Source organism: Haliotis rubra, unplaced genomic scaffold (genome assembly GCF_003918875.1).
Source record: "Haliotis rubra isolate DU_JTF1 unplaced genomic scaffold, ASM391887v1 Scf161, whole genome shotgun sequence".
Classification (NCBI taxonomy): domain Eukaryota; kingdom Metazoa; phylum Mollusca; class Gastropoda; order Lepetellida; family Haliotidae; genus Haliotis; species Haliotis rubra.
This window is the reverse complement of record NW_025765570.1, coordinates 301,578-326,640: the sequence shown is the minus strand read 5'-3', so window position 1 is coordinate 326,640 and position 25,063 is coordinate 301,578. Positions and strand designations below refer to the sequence as shown.

The window sequence follows — 25,063 nt, the reverse complement described above, 5'->3', positions numbered from 1 at the left end:
GAACACTGAACATAAACCGTCATATTTATTAATCAATGAAATGGTATGAGAATGGTAAATGATAATCAGTTACGGTAAAAACATATATATGTACATAGCATACACTGGCAAAAACATATATATGTACATATATATGTACATAGCTGGCAAAACATATATATGACCGTTCATAATTTATATATATGGCTAGACTGGGGCAGGATGATGATTTTAAGGGGGTAGGGGAGGGGGCTCACCCATTTTGTTCGCGGGTTTCCTAAAACACGTTTTCTGCCGAAATCGCCGATGCGCGACACTTACCGGTTGTTTACAACACCGACTGGTAACTAGGAAGTGGACCAAGTCTGTGAGTGATCAAAATCTTGCAGTGCCACGAATATTGGGGAGTTTATACCAACTTTCCCGCCCTTTCCGGCAGGATTGCTCATACATTCAATTACGTTAATTCCTGGTAATACCGCTAGAATGGGAGAATCCTCGTTTATCACCGGGCTCACGAGTGGTAATTCACATGATGGATCTAGCAGCTGATAGATGTAGATGATAGAGGAGAAGGCCCTTCATTTAAAAACAACAAGCATCCATACGATAAGAATTGTTTGTGTTATTTTTTCAGCCGATATCCGTAAGTACCGCGAGAATAGGAAACGCCTTCCTACAAGCTTCTCCTGTCATCATTACGCGAAAATCAACAAAATCTAAGGTAACAGGAGTTGTCTCCCTTGTATCACCATTTCTGAAACCTAACTACGGACAAAATAATTTTATATGTCTTCTGAAGTTTCCGGTGTTCTTTAAAGAATACATTTTGCATGATGTTTGAAAGCCTCGACCCAATTTTACAGTAGATTTCATGAATACATTTGTTTGTTTGACTGCTTAGGAAACTACGATTTCTATAACATAATATACACTGGTGTACGTTTCCTGCGTCTATGACAACAACAAAACGAATGTATTTTCCCCTGAAAACATTACATCCTTGATCATGTAAATAACATAGAAACAGCTGCATAACAATAAGAAAGGATGCACAGAAACACATAAACACAGTTATTTCTGGAATCAACGACAAGTAACAGCTGTGAATACCCTGCGGAAACTCAACTATATATACATAGAGACGTACAGCCGGAAATATTACAGACACGGTGCTTGGGGAGTCTCCATCTTAAATGCCAAATATGACGTCAAAAATGGAATTCCCCATGCTATTAACTACACCATGCGTTAACATAAGGTGCATCGCCTTTTATAGATGCATCGGAACGCATTTAAAATTTGGTGTGAGCGTGTATTTTAATAAAAGAAAAACGCGATGTGCGGAGGTTTTGACGTGTAACATCACAACGCAGTGCCAGTAATGCCTTATCAGAGGTAAGGTTACTCTGTGTTAACAATCAAACCAGGTATTTGTCCGATTTCGACAGTCGTGCCATTGTGGCTGCGTTCACAGTTAAAGAACTTGAACATCATGTCGTCGAGAAGTACTGTATGGTTGCCATGGGTACCCTGGAAGCAGGGCTCGCCTCTCACGTTCACCAGCAGCGTGTATACCCTCTTGCACTCTATCCGGACTGGGGTCGGGAAGGGGAGCTCATAGTACTTGTCGTTGGGATTAACGTCAACCTCCACCTCCATCAAACTTCCTTTCATGACCTTCCCTTCATCATCCTCAACCCTTGCTCGGACATAGTACTGACCTCGGACGTAGCGAGATGGACCGAACAGAAGAAAACCTATCAACAGGAAGTCGTGATCGCAGCCGAAGCCTATGGCGTCGTCCAACTGCCCATCACACATCCACGACAACATTTCATCCCGAGTTGAGAAGCGCAAGAGGTTATGGTCCAGCAGGACCTCCTTCTTCTTCTTCTTTTTCCCCTTGTCTTTCTTTTTGTCCGCTGGTTTCTTCTCGTCCTTGGGTGTTTCTTTCTTTCCCTTCTTGGGGTCCGCTTCAGGTTCTACTATAATAGGTGGCAGCTCCATTCGGGGCTCTGGGGGTTGTGTCAAATCTATTACCCCTTCTACCTTTGGTTCTTCGTACATGTCCGGACGGACAAACGTACCCTTCCTTTCTTCAGTGATGAAGGGCTTTGCTCCAACTTCCGGTATGATATGGTACTGAAGTACGGTGTTTGTTTCAACATCATTAAGAACACCGAAAGGGCTCACCTTTTGCACAAATATCTTTTTCTCTATCAGAGGAAACCTGATGCTATAAATGGCGTTTCCAAGGACGTCTCTGCGGCCTTCAGGCGTGATGTCTTTGCCGTGGCGTTCCAGCTCACACTCAGACCAGTACAGGGCGCCAAAGAATGCGACATCTTCAGGTGCGTTCAGGTCATCGGAGGCTAAAACCATTGAGAGACATTCGTGGCAGAGCTCCCCGACTGTCCGAGCACGGAGTGTCCCGTCCCCTGTCTTGAGGATGTAGTTCAGAGCCTTGAGTCTCAGGTCATCCTCGTCATACACGTGCGCCTGTTCCATGATGACACAGGCAGAGTCTGGTGACAGGTCGGCCTCCAGATACCGCAGACACCGCGTCCTTAGACCTTTGATGCCGTATTTTTTGGCCGCATACAACACCAAGGAAACGTTCTCTGGGTCCAGACGAACATCGTCCGTGTACAAATACCTGCGGGAAGTACAGAAACAGTTGAGAGTGTTGTTTAACGATGCAATCAGTATAAAATCATCTCGAGGCCTGATACAACTGGCCTCAGCCGTGCAGGCGATACACACTGACACAATCATACCCAGTATAAACCCGACTCCAACACGACGGTAACTGATATAGTTGCACATTTCAGGTCGCCTTCTGGACAGTGAGTCCATGTGTTCAGTGGAAGAGGCAACTGTGCAGATCTCCCCATGATACAATGTCATCTGTAAACTCACATGTCATTGTTACGTTTTTAAAGAAGAAAATAGTGTTCTATTATTCTGTACTTTGAGCCCACAAAGTGTTTAAAAACAAAATTTCGAATATTCTTTTTTCTAACAAGTCAAGATACTCACACCAGCATATGTCGGAATATATTCGGTTCTATGTCGTCTACCACGATCTCATCGTTGTCCTCCATGATGGCTTCTGATTCGGCAAACATGGTCTGGAACACGTTACTTCGAGATCCAAGCATGTACTTGTGGGCAGGGACGATCTCCTCTGCCTCTCCAACCCGGAAGGTGACGTCACAGTTGAGCTGATTGATCAGCATGTGCAGGTTTGTGTCCGGCAGGTTCTTGTCGGACTGCCAGTCCACCTCCCGCCCCACGGTCATCTCCCACATGGACACGTCATCTCCGGACTTCTTGGGGGTCTTGCCCTTCTTGCTTTGCCCCCGAGTTGCCTTGCTCCCTTTGTTCGCCATGCTAGATGGATGATATGTATGTTACTATGGTATAGAGACAGTGGTATATACTAATTTCCTTTTGTTGTCTACAATGTTTTGTGATAATGTTTGAAAAAGATGTGAACTGTAAGTTAATAATTATTTACTAAGACTTATATAGATTTACTTCCGTTTTACTTCCACATGGACTTAAGAGAGTGTACAGCGGAGTGTACGTTAAAAACCCCATACTGAACACACTGGAGTCAGTTCCTAATGATAGAACTGTTCCTGACATCTTCACAGAAACAAAATTACTAGCGTTGCTCGTAGACCTTAAGAATCATCATGACTGGGAAACGTGTTTTGGTAATGACCAATACTTAAACAAGTTCTAGTAAGCGATCGATCATTAATATCGCATAACAGAAAGCTTCCTAAGGTCAAACACGAGTCAGTTTAAAGTCACCAGCCGAAATTGGGCGTTTAGCAATTAATTAGAGTGTTTTAATCACGTATGCAATGACGTGCTAGCACATACGCAACAGACCTCATTACAGAATGACACGACTCAAACCACTTGTGGCATGTCGTCAAGTGCAAAGTATGAAATTCAATATCATGATTTAATTAGCGTCTTTTGAAACTAAAAAACATGGAAAATGGATGGCTTCCGTAAAATGGATTCTATTACATAAAATAGGTCCAATGGAAAAGTACTCTGCTTCGCGATCGATATAACACAATCGGAGTGAGTGAGTGAGTGAGTGAGTGAGTGAGTGGGTGGGTGGGTCAGTAAGAGGTTGAGTGAGTGAGTGTTTTTGAGGTTTTTGTTCGAAGTGAGTAGTATTCCAGCAATCGGCAGACAATATATAACCACGATCAGATCAAGTAGTCCCTGCCAGTTTACACGTTCAGTTTAGACATGAAGTGGTGGAGGGTAGCCAAGTGTTCTGTTCGGCTGATACATCTTGTAAAGCCCTTTTCGGGTAGCAATCTGTGTGTGGTTTGGCAGAGACGGAGGAAATGTGGGTGGGCAGGAAGGGGTTGTTGTATGAATGTATTGTTCGGTTGTTCACATGGACCGCGATTTGATAATGATCCAATGTCAGCCACCAGTCTTCATTACTGCACAAATATATTTCCTTTCTGGTAGGATTATACCCGGGAAGATCCGGGTTAGAATTGATCTTCAGTAACCCATGCTTGTCGTAAGAGGCGACTAACGGGATCGGGTGGTCAGGCTCGCTGACTTGGTTGACACATGTCATCGGTTCCCAATTGCGCAGATTGATGCTCATGCTGTTGATCACTGGATTGTTTGGTCCAGACTCGATTATTTACAGACCGCCGCCATATAGCTGGAATATTGCTGAGTGCGGCGTAAAACTAAGCTCACTCACTCACTCTGGTCGGATGAAATACTTGAGTGATGACATGACACGTATTTTATGAAACTTCGCTGACTTTGTTAGACACTTGACTCAGACTAAGTACAGAAAATTAATGATTATTAGCGACCATGTTCAACTGAGTGAGGCGAAATGAATGCATCACTTCTACAGAACATAAGTATACAGATATGAAATACATCCGAAATAGCGTGGACAGCAATCTCGATCACACATAGGATTACCTCCCTTTGATAAATGACTTCAGGTGACTGTGAGGTTGAACAGTGTGTAAATGTTATAATATTATCATTTACCCACGAAGCTACATTTTGTGGCTCGGTATTTTGGTCTTGGTTACGATTAAAGAAAGTAAAACAGAGGTGTTTGAAATTCTTTCATATAGTTGATATATTAACTTTCAGCTCATGATTGATTCATATAATACTAAGATACCCAACACCAACTACTTTTATTCAACGATGAGACCAAACGTAGGCAATTCCCTAGAATTATTGTTCAAATTAGAGAAGTATATATCTCCTTATCCCCAATAAGCTCCACTTGCTCATAGGCAGACCCAGTGAAATAGTTGTAACTGTAACCCTCAGTACAGAAACCCAGCTGGAATATTGCTGAGTGCGGCGTAAAACTAAACTACTGTAACCCTCAGTACAGAAACCCAGCTGGAATATTGCTGAGTGCGGCGTAAAACTAAACTCACTCACTCACTCAGTTCAGAAACTGTACATATCTCCAACACTGAATCATGAAAACGGAACTTACATACAAGTGCTTCCCCAAATAACGAAACATGTAAACAAATATATCAATTGGTGAATCCGATGAATACCGCTTCTTAAAGTACGCTAAACTACATACAACATCCTTGTGTCGAACCCGTGGGAAAAGTTCAAGTTATCCAGGATTCGAAACGACCAAGGGAGCATATTTTCTAAAACCAAAGATCCTGTTATGAGATATTATTACCAGGTGAGAAGGCCCATACTGCAGGAATGGGTAACACGTTATGGTCTTGGCTCACATATTTCAGCAGGCTGCTATACGACAATGGCCACTCGACTTTCTACTATTACCGCTACGATTCAAAAGTAACAAACCCCCAATATTCTCCTATCACATACATTATATAGCTATGGGGTGTTTTGAATATCTCTACACTACTGCAATATATACGCACACGAGTTTACCCCTGTTTACAGGAACAAGGGTCTAGTTGGGCTTGTATGTACTTTCAACTCTTTGTTCAGTATTATATAAAACATATAGTTCGATAACAATCACATAAACTCAATTTTGGCTTACCTGGTAAATCAGTCAAACACCCGTCGATAATGCATGATTTTAAGAAAAATGTGATATAGGTTTTCGCCTTTTCTAGATTTCAGGACCACAAACAAGTTCATATGCAGTTACCTCCCTTGCTGCACGAGAAAATCAGTACAAGACCCTTTGACAGTGGGGATTTGTGATTATTCAGGTTGTGGGAACACCGAACGGAGATTTCTGAAGTTGTTTATTATTTGTAGATGGTCCTTCCAAACACACGCTTGCCTCATAAATGACAAGGACTATTCATGAGGGTATTACTACCACTGAAAGGAACTCTTGCCACACAATGAGAATCCGTTTAATACCCGTCAGTATTGATCGAACAAAGGCTGTGAATGTTATTCAGCGCCAGTAGTCCGTTCACTATTCATGTATACAATGTATGGTGTTTGCAATGTTAACAACAAAACGCACATATATTCATGTCAATTCTGCACAGCTTTTGAACATGTGCGTCTCCGAACAGACTTGCATTTAGCTCAGGCAGAGAAAGTTGGCATATTGTGTACAAATGAGTTTGTATATACTAGTACACAGTCGTTCGTCTGTGAGTGGGTGAGTGAGTGAGTTTAGAATAATGGCGCTCGAACAATATGTAAGTCAGCTTCAAGAACGCGAAAGGAGGTGATACCAGATTGTCCACAGATATATATGTTTTCCTCAGGCTATATTCTCCATGTAATGAGTGAGTGAGTGAGTGAGTTGGGTTTTACGCCGCACTCAGCAATATTCCAGCTATATGGCGGCGGTCTGTAAATAATCGAGTCTGGACCAGACCATCCAGTGATCATATGAATGTATGCTCCTCATCTCAGGGTGTGTGTACGTGTCCATATGGGGAGATAGTACAAAGTCAGAGTTTGTTTGCAACAATACTGTTTAGCTTCACATTTAGTACAAGGAAACAAAATGTGTCCAGTTTCATTCATTCTTTCATTTTTAACTGGCCAACCATGTTTTCCTTGGATGAAAATGTCTTGAATTCGGGATATCCGTTCGATCCCACGCTTTGGCATATCGATCGAAAATCGATATTAGCGTCTGCACTTCCAGTGACTGTTTGCGGCGTTGGGGCTGACGACAAAGACGACGCAGCCGTGGCAAGCTAACGCCGATAGAATACTGTCGAGAAAATATATTCTGGCTGAAGGGATAGGGGTGGGATATGGTGTTGCTATAAACTTGTACCCAAAACGTTGTCAGGACAACAGCAATAAGTAGAAACACAGAAGCACTATATCACCACTAAGTAGACATACAGTAGCAGTATATCGGCCATAAGTAGAAACACAGTAGCAGTATATCGGCCATAAGTAGACATACCGTAGCAGTATATCGGCCATAAGTAGACATACAGTAGCAGTATATCGGCCATAAGTAGACACACAGTAGCAGTATATCGGCCATAAGTAGACACACAGTAGCAGTATATCGGCCATAAGTAGACACACAGTAGCAGTATATCGGCAGTAAGTAGACACACAGTAGCAGTATATCGGCCATAAGTAGAAACACAGTAGCAGTATATCGGCCATAAGTAGACATACAGTAGCAGTATATCGGCATAAGTAGACACACAGTAGCAGTATATCGGCCATAAGTAGAAACACAGTAGCAGTATATCGGCCATAAGTAGACACACAGTAGCAGTATATCGGCCATAAGTAGAAACACAGTAGCAGTATATCGGCCATAAGTAGAAACACAGTAGCAGTATATCGGCCATAAGTAGAAACACAGTAGCAGTATATCGGCCATAAGTAGACATACAGTAGCAGTATATCGGCCATAAGTAGACACACAGTAGCAGTATATCGGCCATAAGTAGAAACACAGTAGCAGTATATCGGCCATAAGTAGAAACACAGTAGCAGTATATCGGCAATAAGTAGACATACAGTAGCAGTAGGCAATAAGTATATCGTAGCAGTATATCGGCAGTAGAGACACACAGTAGCAGTATATCGGCAGTAAGTAGACACACAGTAGCAGTATATCGGCCATAAGTAGACACACAGTAGCAGTATATCGGCCATAAGTAGAAACACACAGTAGCAGTATATCGGCCATAAGTAGACATACAGTAGCAGTATATCGGCCATAAGTAGAAACACAGTAGCAGTATATCGGCAGTAAGTAGACATACAGTAGCAGTATATCGGCAATAGGTAGACACACAGAAGCAGTATATCGGCAGTAAGTAGACATACAGTAGCAGTATATCGGCAATAAGTAGACACACAGTAGCAGTATATCGGCAATAGGTAGACACACAGAAGCAGTATATCGGCAGTAAGTAGACATACAGTAGCAGTATATCGGCAATAAGTAGACACACAGAAGCAGTATATCGGCAATAAGTAGACACACAGAAGCAGTATATCGGTAGTAAGTAGACACACAGTAGCAGTATATGGGCAGTAAGTAGACACACGGTAGCAGTATATGGGCAGTAAGTAGAAACACAGTAGTAGTATATCGGCAGTAAGTAGACACACAGTAGGAGTATATCGGCCATAAGTAGACACACAGTAGCAGTATATGGGTAGTAAGTAGACACAGTAGCAGTATATCGGCGGTAAGTAGAAACACAGAAGCAGGTATATCGGCAGTAGACACACAGTAGCAGTATATCGGCAATAAGTAGACACACAGTAGCAGTATATCGGCAATAAGTAGACACACAGTAGCAGTATATCGGCAGTAAGTAGACACACAGTAGCAGTATATCGGCAGTAAGTAGACACAGAGTAGCAGTATATCGGCAATAAGTGGACACAGAGTAGCAGTATATCGGCAGTAAGTAGACACACAGAAGAAGAATATCGGCGGTAAGTAGACACACAGAAGAAGAATAACGGCAGTAAGTAGACACACAGTAGCGGTATATCGGCAATAAGCAGACATACAGTAGCAGTATATCGGCAGTAAGTAGACACACAGTAGCAGTATATCGGCAGTAAGTAGACACACAGTAGCGGTATATCGGCAGTAAGTAGACACACAGTAGCGGTATATCGGCAGTAAGTAGACACACAGTAGCAGTATATCGGCAGTAAGTAGACACACAGTAGCAGTATATCGGCAGTAAGTAGACACACAGTAGCAGTATATCGGCAATAAGTCGACACAGAGTAGCAGTATATCGGCAGTAAGTAGACACACAGAAGAAGAATATCGGCAGTAAGTAGACACACAGAAGAAGAATATCGGCAATAAGTCGACACAGAGTAGCAGTATATCGGCAGTAAGTAGACACACAGTAGCGGTATATCGGCAATAAGTCGACACAGAGTAGCAGTATATCGACACAGAGTAGCAGCAGTAAGTAGACACACAGAAGAAGAATATCGGCAGTAAGTAGACACACAGAAGAAGAATATCGGCAATAAGTCGACACAGAGTAGCAGTATATCGGCAGTAAGTAGACACACAGTAGCGGTATATCGGCAATAAGTCGACACAGAGTAGCAGTATATCGGCAATAAGTAGACACACAGTAGCGGTATATCGGCAATAAGAAAAGAGGGAAAGCAGGGAAATGTGTGTTATGCATGTATAAAGTAATGATATGGGCAGTACATTGGTATATAGTAGAAACAGTAGCAGTATATCTGGAAGAACAGTGGCAGTATATGGGGGCATTCACACGGTATTACGGGAATACGTTATGTCAGTATACAGGGGTGAAATACACACGTGATGGCAGTATACAGGGATGAAAAACACACAGGAGGGCGGGCAATATACCGGGATCACATACACACACGATGGCAGTATACCAGGATCACATACACACATGATGGCAGTATACCGGTATAACATCCACACATGATGGCAGTATACCAGGATAACATACACACATGATGACAGTATATCGCGATGAAAAACACACAGGACGGCAGTATACCGGGACCACATACACACATGATGGCAGTATACCGGTATAACATCCACACATGATGGCAGTATACCAGGATAACATACACACATGATGACAGTATACCGGGATAACATACACACATGATGGCAGTATACCGGGATAACATACACACATGATGGCAGTATACCAGGATAACATACACACATGATGGCAGTATACCGGTATAACATCCACACATGATGGCAGTATACCGGGATAACATACACACATGATGGCAGTATACCGGGATAACATACACACATGATGGCGGTATATCATGATAACATACACACATGATGGCAGTATACCAGGATAACATACACACATGATGGCAGTATACCGGGATAACATACACACATGATGGCAGTATACCGGGATAACATACACACATGATGGCAGTATACCGGGATAACATACACACATGATGGCAGTATACCATGATAACATACACACATGATGGCAGTATACTGGGATAACATACACACATGATGGCAGTATACCGGGATAACATACACACATGATGGCAGTATACCGGGATAACATACACACATGATGGCAGTATACCAGGATAACATACACACATGATGGCAGTATACCGGGATAACATACTACACATGATGGCGGTATACCAGGATAACATACACACATGATGGCGGTATATCATGATAACAAACAAACATGATGGCAGTATACTGGGATAACATACACACATGATGGCAGTATACCGGGATAACATACACACATGATGGCAGTATACCGGGATAACATACACACATGATGGCAGTATACTGGGATAACATACACACATGATGGCAGTATACCAGGATAACATACACACATGATGGCAGTATACCAGGATAACATACACACATGATGGCAGTATACCGGGATAACATACACACATGATGGCAGTATACCGGGATTACATACACACATGATGGCAGTATACCGGGATCACATACACACATGATGGCAGTATACCGGGATTACATACACACATGATGGCAGTATACCAGGATAATGTACACACATGATGGCAGTATACCGGGATTACATACACGGATGATGGCAGTATACCAGGATCACATACACACATGATGGCAGTATACCAGGATCACATACACACATGATGGCAGTATACCGGGATTACATACACACATGATGGCAGTATACCGGGATAACATACACACATGATGGCAGTATACCGGATGTTTACACACATGATGGCAGTATACCGGGATCTCATACACACATGATGGTAGTATACTAGGATGACATACACACATGATGGCAGAATACCGGGATCACATACATGATGGCAGTATACCAGGATAACATACACACATGATGGCTGTATACCGGGATTACATACACACATGATGGCAGTATACCGGGATCACATACACACATGATGGCAGTATACCGGGATTACATACACGGATGATGGCAGTATACCGGGATTACATACACATGAGTGGCAGTATACCGGGATCACATACACACATGATGGCAGTATACCGGGATTACATACACACATAGTGGCAGTATACCGGGATCACATACACACATGATGGCAGTATACCAGGATCATACACACATAATGGCAGTATACCGGGATCACATGCACACATGATGGCAGTATACCGGGATTACATACACATATGACGGCAGTATACTGGGATAACGTACACACATGACGGCAGTATACAGGGATAACATACACACATGATGGCAGTATACCGGGATTACATACACACATGATGGCAGTATACCGGGATAACATACACACATGATGGCAGTATACCGGGATTACATACACACATAGTGGCAGTATACCAGGATTACATACACGGATGATGGCAGTATACCGGGCTAACATACACACATGATGGCAGTATACCGGGATCACATACACACATAGATGGCAGTATACCAGGATCACATACACACATGATGACAGTGTACCGGAATTACATACACACATGATGGCAGTATACCAGGATAATGTACACACATGATGGCAGTATACCGGGATTACATACACGGATGATGGCAGTATACCAGGATAATATACACACATGATGGCAGTATACCGGGATTACATACACGGATGATGGCAGTATACCGGGATCACATACACATATGATGGCAGTATACCGGGATTACATACACACATTGTGGCAGTATACCAGGATCACATACACGGATGATGGCAGTATACCGGGATTACATACACGGATGATGGCAGTATACCAGGATCACATACACACATGATGGCAGTTTACAAGGATCACATACACACATGATGGCAGTATACCGGGATTACATACTCGGATGATGGCAGTATACCGGGATAACATACACACATGATGGCAGTATACCAGGATAATGTACACACATGATGGTAGTATACCAGGATTACATACACATGATGGCAGTATACCTGGATCACATACACATATGATGGCAGTATACCGGGATTACATACACACATGTGGCAGTATACCGGGATAATATACACACATGATGGCAGTATACCGGGATTACATACGCACATAGTGGCAGTATACCAGGATCACATACACACATGATGGCAGTATACCAGGATAATGTACACACATGATGGCAGTATACCGGGATTACATACACACATGATGGCAGTATACCGGGATTACATACACACATGATGGCAGTATACCAGGATAATGTACTAACATGATGGCAGTATACCGGGATTACATACACACATGATGGCAGTATACCAGGATAATGTACACACATGATGGCAGTATACCGGGATTACATACACGGATGATGGCAGTATACCGGGATCACATACACACATGATGGCAGTATACCGGGGCATATACATACATACACACATGATGGCAGTATACTGGGATACATACACACATGATGGCGGTATACTGGGATCAATGATACACACATGATGGCAGTATACCGGGATCACATACACATGATGATATACCGCATATACCAGGATACATAACATACACACATGATGGCAGTATACCGGGATGACAGTATACTGGGATGACACACACATGATGGCAGTATACTGGGATGAAATACACACATAATGGCAGTATACTGTGATCACATACACACATGATGGCAGTGTACTGGGATAACATACACACAGGACGGCAGTATACCAGGATTACATACACACATGATGACAGTATACTGGGATAACATACACACATGATGGCAGTATACCGGGTGACATACACATATGATAGCAGTATACTGGGATGACATACACACATGATGGCAGTATACCGGGATTACATACACACAGGATGGCAGTATACCGGGATCACATACACACATGATGGCAGTATACCGGGATTACATGCACACATGATGGCAGTATACCCTTTATGACATACACACATGATGGCAGTATACCTGTTTAACATGTTCACATTGTGGCAGTAAATATGGACAAGAGCGTGGTCAAGGACGATACTTGGACAATAATCTTAAAAATCATCTTTCACTGAATAAACTGAACCCCAGTATAAACAGTCTCCAAACTGTTGGTCTCTGCTTTCAAAATTGCTATCAATTCTGTTTCTGATACTAGGGAAGCAGTGTGTGCTTCATCACATCACATCTATGTTGTTTAAGACACAAGCCAGACAAGAACATAATAGAGACACAAGATAATGCCGAAACTATTGATCTTTGTGGAGATTAATACAAATCCGTGCTTTGCACAGCCGTCCCACAATGCCCGTCATGTGAGCGCCAGATCTGGTCATGTGATTTTACAAGTTCTCCCACTTCCGGGCTAGACTTGGTTGAGTTAGCGGCATCCTTGTGCGTGGTGGTGAGTAGAATTCTCTTATCTCGGTGCAATGTCTGTGTGCATGCATTCATTAGGAAATAAACACGTGCCTTCAACGACGATATCACTTGTAGATGTGGATCATACTTGAAGAGAATCTATAATCAGGGCAAGAAAACAATGTCATTTTATCCGGATATGACCTAAATGTATTTCCGATTGTTTGAATATGGTTAGTTGACTTCATGCCAGCCGTTGATATATATGAAATTTTACTTTTCTTACATTTTAAATCAGATGGGATATTTTTCCATTCAAGAAGCACGATGAAGTATTTTATGAAATCTTTGTTTCTCTTTACGATGCCTGGCTAATATGGTATTGATTTCAGTGTGGAAATAGAGGCAGCATTCCCTCGCCGCCGGTGTTCGCTTGATATTCTTATAATGATGGACTTTGACTTCCTAGCCTCTGTAGCTCACGTTGGCCACGACACAGCCGAATCAATACGTAATAAGGGCTAATGGATGTTAACGCCGTGCCCGGTAATCGGTATAGACAGGTGCGGATCGATGGTGGCGTTAAGCTGGGACGTAAAGTGTTGTCATGGTGATATGAGAGTATTGATTGTTTGCCTCGCGGGTAAGCGTGTTGCGTTGTTGAAGAAGAGATGCGTGCATATATTTCATGGGCTCTACATGAGACAGGATATGAATCATTTCATGTGGATAGTGATTAATTGACGTTAAACACCTGCATTGGAGCATTTGATAAATGATTACATACTTGTTATGCTGTTATGCGTATCTATTAATTATTGATATATCAATTTATGTGTTACCAACGTCTTATAGGAACTTTACATCTCTAAGCGTCATGTAACTTGAATTGGGATGAAAATATAGCTATGGTGAAGGGCATTTCACAAAACAGAATGGAAAAATAATGCACATGATATCTGTAGTGCGTAGAGAACATGTATATTGAGTGTGACATATCTTTGTATTATGTGTGGCTATAATACTGGTAATTGAAACTTGCCATTTCACCCGTATAAGAGGACATGCATTCGTTGTCCTGATACCTCGGGTATCTCCGTCAGGGTCCGTTCGGTCCGATTGCGGGTTTTATGTGTCGCAGCGCCATATCCATGTGTGTGGATTTCACGAAAGGGAGGTGTTGGGGTGCATGTACATCGGGTACATCGGGGTGATCGGGTACATCTGGGAATGTGATAAAGCACAATATTTAACTCATTTAGTGAAGTATTTTCAGGAATACTAAACAGAAATGCCAAATCATGAAACACGCTCCTGTATCAAAACCCCACCTTCACCATACCCCTGATAGAGCAACTCCTGCACAAGGCCATAAAACCGATTTTGTATTTACATGGACAATGAGAGCATACATAAGTATCGATTCCTGTCTGATATAATATTGTAATTGATGTAACCATTCAGACTTCCAGATGAGGATGTGTCATGGCGGTACAATCAGGCGGTGTTGACAACTGGCAAGCCCGCTGTGACCTCGCCCAGAGTAATCTCCACATGTTGACCAATGAGATCTCGTGTGACGTTGTGCTGCGGGTGGGCCACGACAAGGCGGTGTTCCGCGCCCACCAGTACGTGCTGATCAGTCGGAGCTGTGTCTTCAATGCCATGATCTGCGGCAATCTCAGGCCGCAGCATGACGGGCCCATTGAGATCCCAGACATCGAAGCGGACATCTTCGAGGAGTTCTTGAAGTAAGAGTAGTTTATGAAAGTCGTATTGTCCTCATGAAAGTCATATCGTCCTCACTTTAACATGCGTATGTACTTAAAGCGTGTTTGAATCTAAGATCATGGGTTCAAATCGAGGATACGCTTGTGACAGTATGGCTCTACACAATTATCCGTCCTCTTGGGTCTCATCGGCCTTATAAACGCCTCACAAACCCTTCTCACTTCTGACTTTCTAGCGACATTAAACAAACCATGACACACCTGAATTATACTTCCAACTCCATCCAAATTAATTAGAATTCGATTGTATAAATTATTGGGATAACTTCAACTGAGATAATCAGGATATAATAAATTCAGTTTCTTTCCTCCACTGTGCCTCTGTCGTGATTCAAACTAGGATGTGGCGAGCCTAAATTATGACCTGTAAACTTCTGTAATGTCTGACACCACTGAACACCTTCTGACGTCCATTCATGTCTCAAACCACTCAGTACTTGCAGATGTCATCTAATGTTTGAATTAGATTGATGCCTTCAACTGGTTGTAACAGTGCTAAGAGATTATATGTTATGAATATATCAAGAATATCCTTTTCACTTCATTTCCATATTCGACTTCCTGAAGGACGATCGTATTTACATCTTACTTCTGTAAAGCCCCAGTGTGCCATAATGGAGTCTTAATTAGAACTGACTGATAATACAGTAACTGTAAAATACCATGGTCTCTCCAGCGTTAGTCATGTTGATTCAATAAAGTGTTTATGAGCAGGATCCTGTCTTGCCACGCTGTCCTCAATGTACCTTGTTGTAATCACCAGGTTTATGTACACCAACGACGCTGCCATCACCTCCGACAACGTCACAGGCCTCCTGTACAGCTCCAAGAAGTATGCCGTGCAGCTCCTTGAAGATAAATGTCTCAAGTACCTGGAGGACTCGCTCACCTCCGAAAATGTTTGCGCCATCTTGGAACAGGCTCACATCTACGACGAGGAAGGCCTGTACGAGAAGGCCCTGAAGGCTGCCAAGTGTTCAGGGAACAGGACTCTCAAATCTGCAGGCTTCACGGAGCTGTGTAAGGAATGCTTCAACAAGATCATTCTAGCTGACGACCTTAGCGCTGCGGAGGAGTCCGTGTTTACTGCTGCCATCTCCTGGGCAAAAGAAGAGTGTAGGCGCCAGGTAAAGTTGATAACACCCGATTCAGTGCGCAGCATCCTCGGACAGGCTTTGTATCACATCCGCTTCCCGTTGATGGAACCTCGGTTCTTCGTACAACACGTACGTCCAGAAAACCTTTTAACAGACCAAGAAGCATTAGAGCTATTTGAATATTACATTTGCCCCGAGAAGGGGATTCAGACATTCATTGTAAAGAGAAGGAAAAGTCAGATCATAGTTTCCAAAGACAAACTAATCCGTGTTCAGAGGTTTTCAGGAACTGACTTTCCGTGGTCATGGACATGCAGTGGTGGCGGGGATGACTCCATTCGGTTCTCGGCTAGTCATGACGTCATTCTGGTAGGATTCATGTTATACGGCCCATTTACTCAGCAAGCGGAGGAGAACCAAGTGGAATACTCGGTCCAAGCCCGAATATTTGACCAACGCGACTGCCCGATGGCCCAGTCCCAGGTGGACACGGTGATGGAGGTCAGTTACCATGATAAATACAACGTAGTCATGTTCCAGGAAAGAGTGGACATTCACAGAAATCAGATCTACACACTGGTGGTTAACATCAAGGGCCGGAACACGCTGAAGGGCATTGGGGGAATGAAGAGGGCTGAAAGGGGAGGCGTGATGTGGACATTTATGGACTCGGACAAGAGTACAAGGGGAACTAACTCTTCCAAAGGCCAAATACCAGGTTTAGTGTACTGCATGCCCACCGTAGAAACCGAAGATGACTATAGAAATTAGAATGAGTGAGATGATGCTGCCATACGTTGCAATCAGCAATATATGAATAGTCGAGTCCAGTCCAGAAAACTCGTGTTTGATAGCAAAGGCACAGTCAGCATTGGTCATCAAACCATTGGACATGGTTGTTACCTATTGCTAGTTGCAGCTGGCTCTGGTAATGGGAAGGAGATCAGAGTAACTGAAGAGCAACTAAAATCTGCTCTGCTGGATTATACACCGTTTTACACACACTTGTTTTTCATTCAAAGTCCTGGCACACATGTTTGATTATTTTCGTTTCTGTTAATTGTTTGACATGAGTGGTTCGAGTTAGAAATTGGCTCTTTCATGCTCCCTTATAGAAAGCGTTGTACCCATTGCCAGTCATTGACTGTCAGCTCTTAAACATTTTATTGTGCACAATGTATGTGGTTTTTTTCAGTTTGACAGATTCTCTGCAAGGGATGGACTTGGATCCGTCACTGCCAGCTCCATCCATGTTATCAGACCGTTATCTGTCCTGTTTGTTTCATGTTATCAGATTGTTATCTGTCTGGTTTGTTTCATGTTATCAGATTGTTATCTGTCCTGTTTGTTTCATGTTATCAGACTGTTATCTGTCCTGTTTGTTTCATGTTATCAGATTGTTATCTGTCTGGTTTGTTTCATGTTATCAGATTGTTATCTGTCCTGTTTGTTTCATGTTATCAGACTGTTATCTGTCCTGTTTGTTTCATGTTATCAGACTGTTATCTGTCCTGTTTGTTTTATGTTATCAGATTGTTATCTGTACTGTTTGTTTTATGTTATCAGATTGTTATCTGTACTGTTTGTTTCATGTTATCATATTGTTATCTATTTTGTTTGTTTCATGGGTTTTTATTGTTAGTCGTTTTTGTTTTAAAGCAATAGGTACGAAAGCAGTATAGTGTTATGTAATCTTTTGAAATGATAATATTTTTTTCAGGGGTCAACCGTATAAAATAGGCCAAACATGCTCATCGCACAACAGAGGTATGACAATACAGAAATTTCACGATACGATACGTATCGCGATATCTTGGAATGATACGATTCGATTCGATGCATATCACGATATGCTATCTTTAGTTATGTTCTTTAAAAAAGTATATTTGATAGCAAGTAACAGTGTAAAGTTCGACATAATCGTCAATTTCTAGTGCAAATTCACAACTTTAAGGTCAACGATACATATCACGATACGAAAATAAGTATCGATATATTTATTGTCAGATAAAGTATCACGATTATCGATACTACGATATATTGCCACAGCTCTATCGCACAATGGTTTTCACAATGTTTGTTACCACCTGAGGAAATATATTACTTTCAAGTACTTACTGGAATTTTTAGATTTTTGTTCAAAACTATTCCAGTCATTCCTCTTGGGTCCCTAAGTATTACACCTGTGAGAGAATGTATGACGTCCAAGTTCCCTGCTCTGACAAGAATCGTCTTCCCACCTGCATGATGAAGCATCGCCTGTTGCTCTCTACAATGATATATTCCGCTACAAAGTGATACATGTTTTAATCGGACAAGACTTTCTATTGCCCGTGGGAACAACTGCCGTTTATGTTTTGCCTCCTAAATGACATTTCAGAATTTTCTTTTGTTCGGTTTTATATTTTGAATTGATTTACTTGTAGTCATTTGATACAGCTTTTGAGAAATACTGATTCATTTTATGAATAAAGTCGCCAGTTTATTTCTGCCGTGACATCACAGAAAAAATCAATCAATCAATACGATGTTACTCTTTGTGTTTGTTATTTGCAAAAGCTCGAAGTCGCATGTCCAATATACCTCACTCTGAGCAAATATCTATTCTCACCTGGTATATTTCAGTGGTTGATGAGAGGTAACAGTATATCCTTGTGATATTTACATTTGTCAGCATCTTACCTAACATGTGTTAAATTATTTAGTTATCACCCAGACGACGTTGTCGTGCTTGTTTATGTGTTTCACGAAGATGCGTGCTTTTTGAAAATGTGGTATATCTATCATGTGATATCAGAAAACCCCTTCTATTTTAATAAAGATTCTAAATGTATGTTTTTGTGTGTGGTTTTCCTATTGTTCACGATGTTGAATCAGACAATGTCACGCGTACGTTCATCTGAGTTGCTTCCCTTTGGCATGACAGGAGCTTATATTTCCTCGAATCTAAAATTCGCACTGATTAAGCATCACGCCATGCTCTGGAGTGCCAAAATGGCCAAGATCTAGTAACTGAATCGCTTTCTTCAAACATATTTGACACGTCTTCAGGTATCTTAATTAGTGTTCGAAGTAGGTGCTGAACTTAACTCACTCACCCAATCACCTGTTCACAAAACCAGACCTTAAGTCTACCCCATTAAGACATTTTAAGTCTAAACATAACGTACTCACTCATGAGATAAAAGCAACGAATCACTGACATTCATTTGGCAAGTATCTTGATCGTTTCCTGAGCATACTTTTCATGATAAATTTGTCTTGATAAAACTAAACAATACCTCTTGCATGATCCTAGGTTTGATGTCATCGTCGAATACTCGTGGCAATAGCACTGTGTTGTACACATGTGGAGGCGGTGCGCAGCACACTGAAGGAAGCGCCACACAAATACTCCCACACAACAGCGCACATCCAAGGCATCGCTTTCGGTGAAGTTACCTGAAGAGTGAGTGAGTGAGTATGGTTTTACGCCGCTTTGAGCAATATTCCAGCAATATCGCGGCGGGGGACACCAGAAATGGGTTTCACACATTGTACCCATGTGGGGAATCGAACCCGGGTCTTTGGCGTGACGAGCGAACGCTTTAACCACTAGGCTACCCCACCGCCCCAGTTACCTGAAGAATAGATGTATGTTGAAGTGAAGGAATCGGGACGTCTCTAAGGGGCATCTAGCGCTATGCAGCACTAAGCTCAATGTTATACAAGTTTTACCAAGATGACAAATCTACAATTTTAGGGCTTTTGCTCGGCATGTCTCATCTTTCTAGGCGCTAGAGCCTCCAACATTCGTTCTGATTATGACTATGAGATTTGGTTTTAGTATCACGATGTCTGTGCTGATATGGTCACAACGTTACAACAGACTGTGTTTCAGTGTTACACAGACTGCCCTGGTATCTTCAACTCCACGTCCCTCTCTGACACAACAACTCACACATTTCTGTAGTCTAACCTAAAGTCACTGAAATATTATTTGAAATGACAATACGGAGCATTTCCCAGGGAATATATTAGGAAACATAGCCGAGAACCTCTGAACAGTAAACTGGGTAAATGTAATATTGTATATGTGGTTCCTGGAACCGCCTGTAACAGCGCATCCTCGAAATCTCCAGGGTATACGTTCTCATAACCCTCCACTATATCGGAACGTATACCCAGGAGTTATCGAGGATGGTAACAGCGAGATTAACGTTTAATCTACAGTGAAGCAAGGGCATCTCAGCCTCGTAGAGTCTGTCTCTGAAGAGAAACGGCTGTTATAAAGATGTGTAACTGGTAGACATCACAACTGCGTTTACTGTGTCATGTTCAGTCCTCTCCCTCACGTTCAGTCCTCTGTGTCATGTTCAGTCCTCCCTCTCTGTCATTTTGGTGGTATATTAATAGTGGCGTTATAGCTGCATATATACAGTTCTGGTATAGAGCGATACTAAAATAGTGGCCTTATAGCTGCATATTAACAGTGCTGGTATAGCACTATACTAAAATAGTACCCGTGAAGGTCCAGGTTAGAATAAACCTTCAGTAACCCATGCTTGTCGTAAGAGGCGACTAACGGGATCGGGTGGTCAGGCTCGCTGGCTTGGTTGACACATGTCATAGGTTCCCAATTGCGCAGATCGATGCTCATGCTGTTGATCACTGGATTGTCTGGTCCAGACTCGATTACTTACAGACCGCCGCCATATATCTGGGATATTGCTGAGTGCGGCGTAAAACTAAGCTCACTCGCACACTCACTAAAAAGTGGCGTTAGAGCTGCATATGGACAGTGCTGGTTTTGAACTTTACTAAAATAGTGGCGTTAGAGCTGCATATGAACAGTGCTGGTATAGAGCTATACTAAAATAGTGGCGTTACATTTGCGTATGGACAGTGCTGGTATAGAGCTATACTGAAATAGTGGCGTTACACCTGCATATGGACAGTGCTGGTTTTGAACTTTACTAAAATAGTGGCGTTAGAGCTACATATGGACAGTCCTCGTATAGAGCTACACTAAAATAGTGGCGTCAGAGCTGCACATGGACAGTGCTGATATTGAACTATACTAAAATAGTGGTGTTATAACTGCATATGGACAGTGCTGGTATAGAGCTATACTAAAATAGTGGCGTTAGAGCTACATATGGACAGTCCTCGTATAGAGCTACAGTAAAATAGTGACGTCAGAGCTGCACATGGACAGTGCTGATATTGAACTATACTAAAATAGTGGTGTTATAACTGCATATGGACAGTGCTGGTATAGAGCTATACTAAAATAGTGGCGTTAGAGCTACATATGGACAGTCCTCGTATAGAGCTACACTAAAACAGTGGCGTCAGAGCTGCATATGGACAGTCCTCGTATAGAGCTACACTAAAATAGTGGCGTCAGAGCTGCATATGGACAGTGCTGGTATTGAACTGTGCTACAATAAATTATTGTGTTATAGCTGCATATGAATAGTTGTGTTAGAGCTACGTATACATTATTGTGTTATAGCTGCATATGAATAGTTGTGTTAGAGCTACGTATAAATTATTGTGTTATAGCTGCATATGAATAGTTTTGTCAAAGCTGCGTGTTAATGGTTGTGTTGTGGCTACTTGTGCTGAAGTTAAACCTCTTTCAAATCCACAGCGCCACAGGTTCCCCGCCGTCAATCATGACTGACACTGGCGGTAAATATCATCAGCGAATGCACAGCGTTATCCCCACCCCGAGGGACGTGAAACAGATAGGCCTGCTCCCAACCCTGATAGTGTATACGTGACCAGTCAGTCCTGTCACTCTGGGGAATGACAAGTGACTTTCAGACAAATGTGACTGCTCCTCGAGTTTCCACATTGCCATGCTCCTGGGCATCTGTGTTCGGTGACTTTCCTACCCATGGGCACAGCCTGCAAACACCGCGATTAATGGAAGAATTCAATTTGTACAGAATCACTGGTTATGTCATGGAACCATCCGGCGTGGAATCCTGTAGAATATGATAGTCACAGATTTGGCAATTATAGTCTGTCAACAATACTGGATTACAATATAGTCATACCTTGTTGTTGCAAGGTAGCCAGTTCCAACGGTATGGGGTCGTGTGTGTCTCTGTCAGGAACGCGGTGTACTGTGAGTCAGTGGTACTTCCTTTTGGAAACCCGAATGTAGATTTGGATGTTGTTGTTTTTGTTTTGTTTGTTTTCTATTTGCTGATTAAAGTTATATACGTTCAAAATGGAAGATCCGAGTAACCAGCCATACCCTCAACACCCCATACTTATACACAAACATACAGAATACATACATATACATAAACATGTGTAGCGATATGTTACTTATCCGAAATTGGCGCTCTATCTCCTCTTGTGGCGGTGGGGTAGCCTATTTATCAAAGCGTTGGCTCGTCACGCCGAAGCCCCGGGTTCGATTCTCCACATGGGCACAATGTGTGAAGCTCATTTCTGGTGTGCCCCGCCGTGATATTGCTGAAATATTGCTAAAAGGGCGTAAAACCTAACTCACTCACTCTAACTCCTCTTTACTAGGACATTTATCAGCATCTCAGTACTTAGATACTTGATATCGACAATAACATTTTGCACATGTTTATCATTTAGAAATATTTGCTAGATATTCCACCCTCGGTCGACAAAATCTGTCCCCTGCGCGTAATATTGGTTATTAAATGAGACATAGGTGATATTGACTATATGATGGCCAGTACATTAATCATTGGCCCACCTCCCCTGGGCGTGCTTCGCCATCCCTGTTGGACACCATGCATCACTTACAATGTTGTTATGGCGGCCATAACGCGATCAGATCACTGTAAATCTTACCAAGGTAATGCAACACGTAGTAATTACGTTACACAGCTGTCAGATAGTGAAGGGGCCCTGGAGAGGTGACAAGTAAGGAGATGCAACAGAAGAGGACGTTTTGTGAAACTTGTGAGCCTGTCTTGAAATGTATCTGTGTGGGTGTGCGTGTGCGTGTGCGTGTGCGTGTGCGTGAGCGATCGTTTGTGTGCGCGTGCGTGTGTGACAACAAAATGTCAGCTGAGAATTTGTAAGTGAGTGAGTAAGCTGGGTTTAGCGCTGGTCGGATAACGGCATGTGAGTGTTTGGGAAGGGTGTGGAGTTTGCATGTGTGTGAGAGGCGCGTCCCTGTGTGTATGTGCGTGTCTGTGTGTGCTGTTATTGTCTATGTTGGTTGTTTGTCTATGCTGATATTTGTGTAATATGTTTATTACTGTTTAATAAAAATCTGATGCTGGTTTGGGTGAATATTTGTGCATTTTTGTGTCGAACATATGCGTCTTTGGGTGAGGATAAATATACATTTGTATGGTACAAATATACGTGTATATGGAATATATTTGTTTGTGTGTGTGAGAGAGAGAGTGAGAGAGAGAGAGACATACACACACAGAGACAGAGAGAGAGACACACAGAGAGACAGAGAGAGAGAGTGGCTTTTGTGAGAAACAACAGAAAATCCCGTTTGAAAGAAATGTATGTTTGAGTGTTGAACATAAACATATATTTTTATTGTGAGACAAGAAATGTTTATTTGTGAAGAGTAAACACTTACAGGATGAACATCTGTGTGTGAACTATCTATTTGTACAACAAGCTCATGTCTTTCCTGCGTCTGAAACATTTATATGTGAGTGTATCCCCGTCTGTTTGGGTAAAACGTGTATGGCTTCATTGTTATCCAAATGTTGTCCATCAGTTTCTGATACTCACATGACACTTGGGAGACACAGATGACCCGGGCGTCCACCAAATGCTTTCCCCATAGTCTGCTGTAGATTGTTATAGTGTTTATAAAGATAACGAAGCTCTGAAGAACTATTAGTGTACGTGTGTGCAGATGTAAAGAAGCAAGGTAAACAAACAAAAAATGGACTAGCTTAATCAGTTCCTTTTCCAACAACAGGAAGCTAATCACCCCCAATTCCGCACCAAATGTCATGTGCTTGAAAATATATCTGGTCTCATTCACCATCAGCCATGTTTAAAAAGACTGAACTAATTATTGAAAAACGTGGACAGTTTCAATTATTGGAATTATTTTAAAAGAAACCCATAAAAATCTTATACACAATCATCCAATCACAGCTGCCAGATATCTCAGTCTGCACTGAAGGCTCAGTACAAAAACTGCTGGTTAAAAGATTCATTCTGTTCTGTGTACTAGAACCTGTATATAAAAACGTCAAAACCCTTTCAACATCTGTAAGAAAACCTGCTAAAAGCAGAGTTGATCGAACAAGTCTGACTGTATCATGGATATCTGGGGTTTATACGCCGCTTTCAGCAGTATTACAGCTGCATGACGCGGCTTGTAAACAATCGACCGGACAAC

General features: G+C 42.2%; 2 protein-coding genes across 2 annotated transcripts; one reads left to right on the top strand and one right to left on the bottom strand.

The window, feature by feature from the left end:
• Nucleotides 1-1,203: 1,203 nt before the first annotated feature.
• Nucleotides 1,204-6,135, bottom strand: LOC124271521 (BTB/POZ domain-containing protein 6-like). The gene is made up of 3 exons (XM_046706665.1): nucleotides 6,053-6,135; nucleotides 3,022-3,375; nucleotides 1,204-2,638 (listed from the first exon to the last, which is right to left on the bottom strand). The coding sequence occupies exons 2-3, from the start codon at nucleotides 3,372-3,374 to the stop codon at nucleotides 1,384-1,386; spliced, it is 1,608 nt and encodes a 535-aa protein (XP_046562621.1). The 5' UTR covers nucleotide 3,375; nucleotides 6,053-6,135; the 3' UTR covers nucleotides 1,204-1,383.
• A 7,683-nt stretch (nucleotides 6,136-13,818) lies between these two features.
• LOC124271520 (BTB/POZ domain-containing protein 6-like) lies at nucleotides 13,819-18,224 on the top strand. Its single transcript, XM_046706664.1, has 3 exons — nucleotides 13,819-13,857; nucleotides 15,279-15,565; nucleotides 16,368-18,224. The coding sequence occupies exons 2-3, from the start codon at nucleotides 15,300-15,302 to the stop codon at nucleotides 17,470-17,472; spliced, it is 1,371 nt and encodes a 456-aa protein (XP_046562620.1). The 5' UTR covers nucleotides 13,819-13,857; nucleotides 15,279-15,299; the 3' UTR covers nucleotides 17,473-18,224.
• The last annotated feature ends 6,839 nt before the right edge of the window (nucleotides 18,225-25,063 follow it).

Coding starts and splice junctions, on each gene's coding strand:
- LOC124271520 (XM_046706664.1), top strand. CDS start 15,300: ATGGCGGTACAATCAGGCGGTGTTGACAACTGGCAAGCCCGCTGTGAC. Junction 15,566..16,367: donor ATCTTCGAGGAGTTCTTGAA/GTAAGAGTAGTT, acceptor TGTAATCACCAG/GTTTATGTACACCAACGACG.
- LOC124271521 (XM_046706665.1), bottom strand. CDS start 3,374: ATGGCGAACAAAGGGAGCAAGGCAACTCGGGGGCAAAGCAAGAAGGGC. Junction 2,639..3,021: donor ATATTCCGACATATGCTGGT/GTGAGTATCTTG, acceptor TACTTCCCGCAG/GTATTTGTACACGGACGATG.